Genomic DNA, 1,082 nt, shown 5'->3' on the forward strand with positions numbered 1-1,082 from the left:
TGTGTGTGTGTGTGTGTGTGTGTGTGTGTGTCTCAGATCCAGTGATGGTCTGCTGTAGGAACCAGAATATGTGGCTGCAGCTACAATCACCGACCGTCCCACCACGTCTCTGACACTCTGATGAACACCAGACTCCATCGTTCCTGTTGCCATGGAGAATCGCGGCCTGCTGTCCTTCGCCGTGGCCTTTGTGGGTCTCCTGTGCCCGTGTCTGACGAGACTGACTCCCAGAGTCTCCTTCCCCACAGGTGAGTACAGAGAAGAAGAAGACCACGGCCCTGGGGGTGGGGTCTGATGCATGTTGACTCGTTAAGCACTAAGAGGGGGAATCTGGGCGGAGCTCCAGGTGGGTGGAGCCTGAAATAAGATGGTTAAGATCAGTTTGGTGAATGTTTGGTTTCTCTTATAGAAACATCTGGAAACTAATTTAGTGACTCTGATAAACTGTTTGTCAGTGACGTGACTCTGTGTTACACCTGATATTCTCCAGGAGGTCATTAAAGTGCGACGTCCTTAAAATGGCTTCCTGTTGGGTTTAGGATATGGGTGCAAGAGGCTTTTTTGTAAGTCTTGGCGTGTATTATGTGCTGACTAATTTTCGTACATGTAGGTTAAAGTGCGGGGATAGGAACGGCCTGATTAAGCAGCTCGCATCTCTTTAACTGTGTGTGGTGACTGAGTGACACCTGATGCCAGTGTTAACTGCTGTGAAACCGCAGGGAGTCCCGGGAGACATCTCACCCGCTTCAGTAGCCACGATGTCAGCAACACCACCACTCTGCTTCTCAGCGAGGGTGGAGACATGCTGTACGTCGGCGCCCGGGATGCTGTGTTAGCCCTGGACGTTAGCCGCGAGGACGCCATCATCCTGAGGAACAAGGTGAGCAAGCGACCTCTGACGACCGACCGTGACTCCTCCTGCAGAGCTGAGGTCACTCTCAACATCTCTGCAGGTTCAAGGCAAAACAGAACAAGATAAACTATCGTCTGAAAGTCTTGTACCTGTTCACCTGAGAAGGTGGGAACACTGTGATGTCGTGAAGTGGTGATGTCATGAAGTGGTGATGTGATGTAGTTTTGGC

General features: G+C 51.1%; 1 protein-coding gene across 1 annotated transcript; it reads left to right on the top strand.

Moving 5' to 3' along the window:
• Window positions 1–37: 37 nt before the first annotated feature.
• On the top strand, window positions 38–880 carry LOC111671695 (semaphorin-4B-like; the record flags this gene model as incomplete). The annotated part of the gene is made up of 2 exons (XM_023428859.1): window positions 38–248; window positions 720–880. Coding segments are annotated over exons 1-2 (258 nt in total), but the record flags the coding sequence as incomplete, so codon positions are not given.
• Window positions 881–1,082: the final 202 nt, after the last annotated feature.

The sequence above is a fragment of the Seriola lalandi genome, unplaced genomic scaffold, assembly GCF_002814215.2.
Source record: "Seriola lalandi dorsalis isolate HSWRI2012SDOR001 ecotype SW California unplaced genomic scaffold, Sedor1 jcf7180002007307, whole genome shotgun sequence".
NCBI lineage: Eukaryota > Metazoa > Chordata > Actinopteri > Carangiformes > Carangidae > Seriola > Seriola lalandi.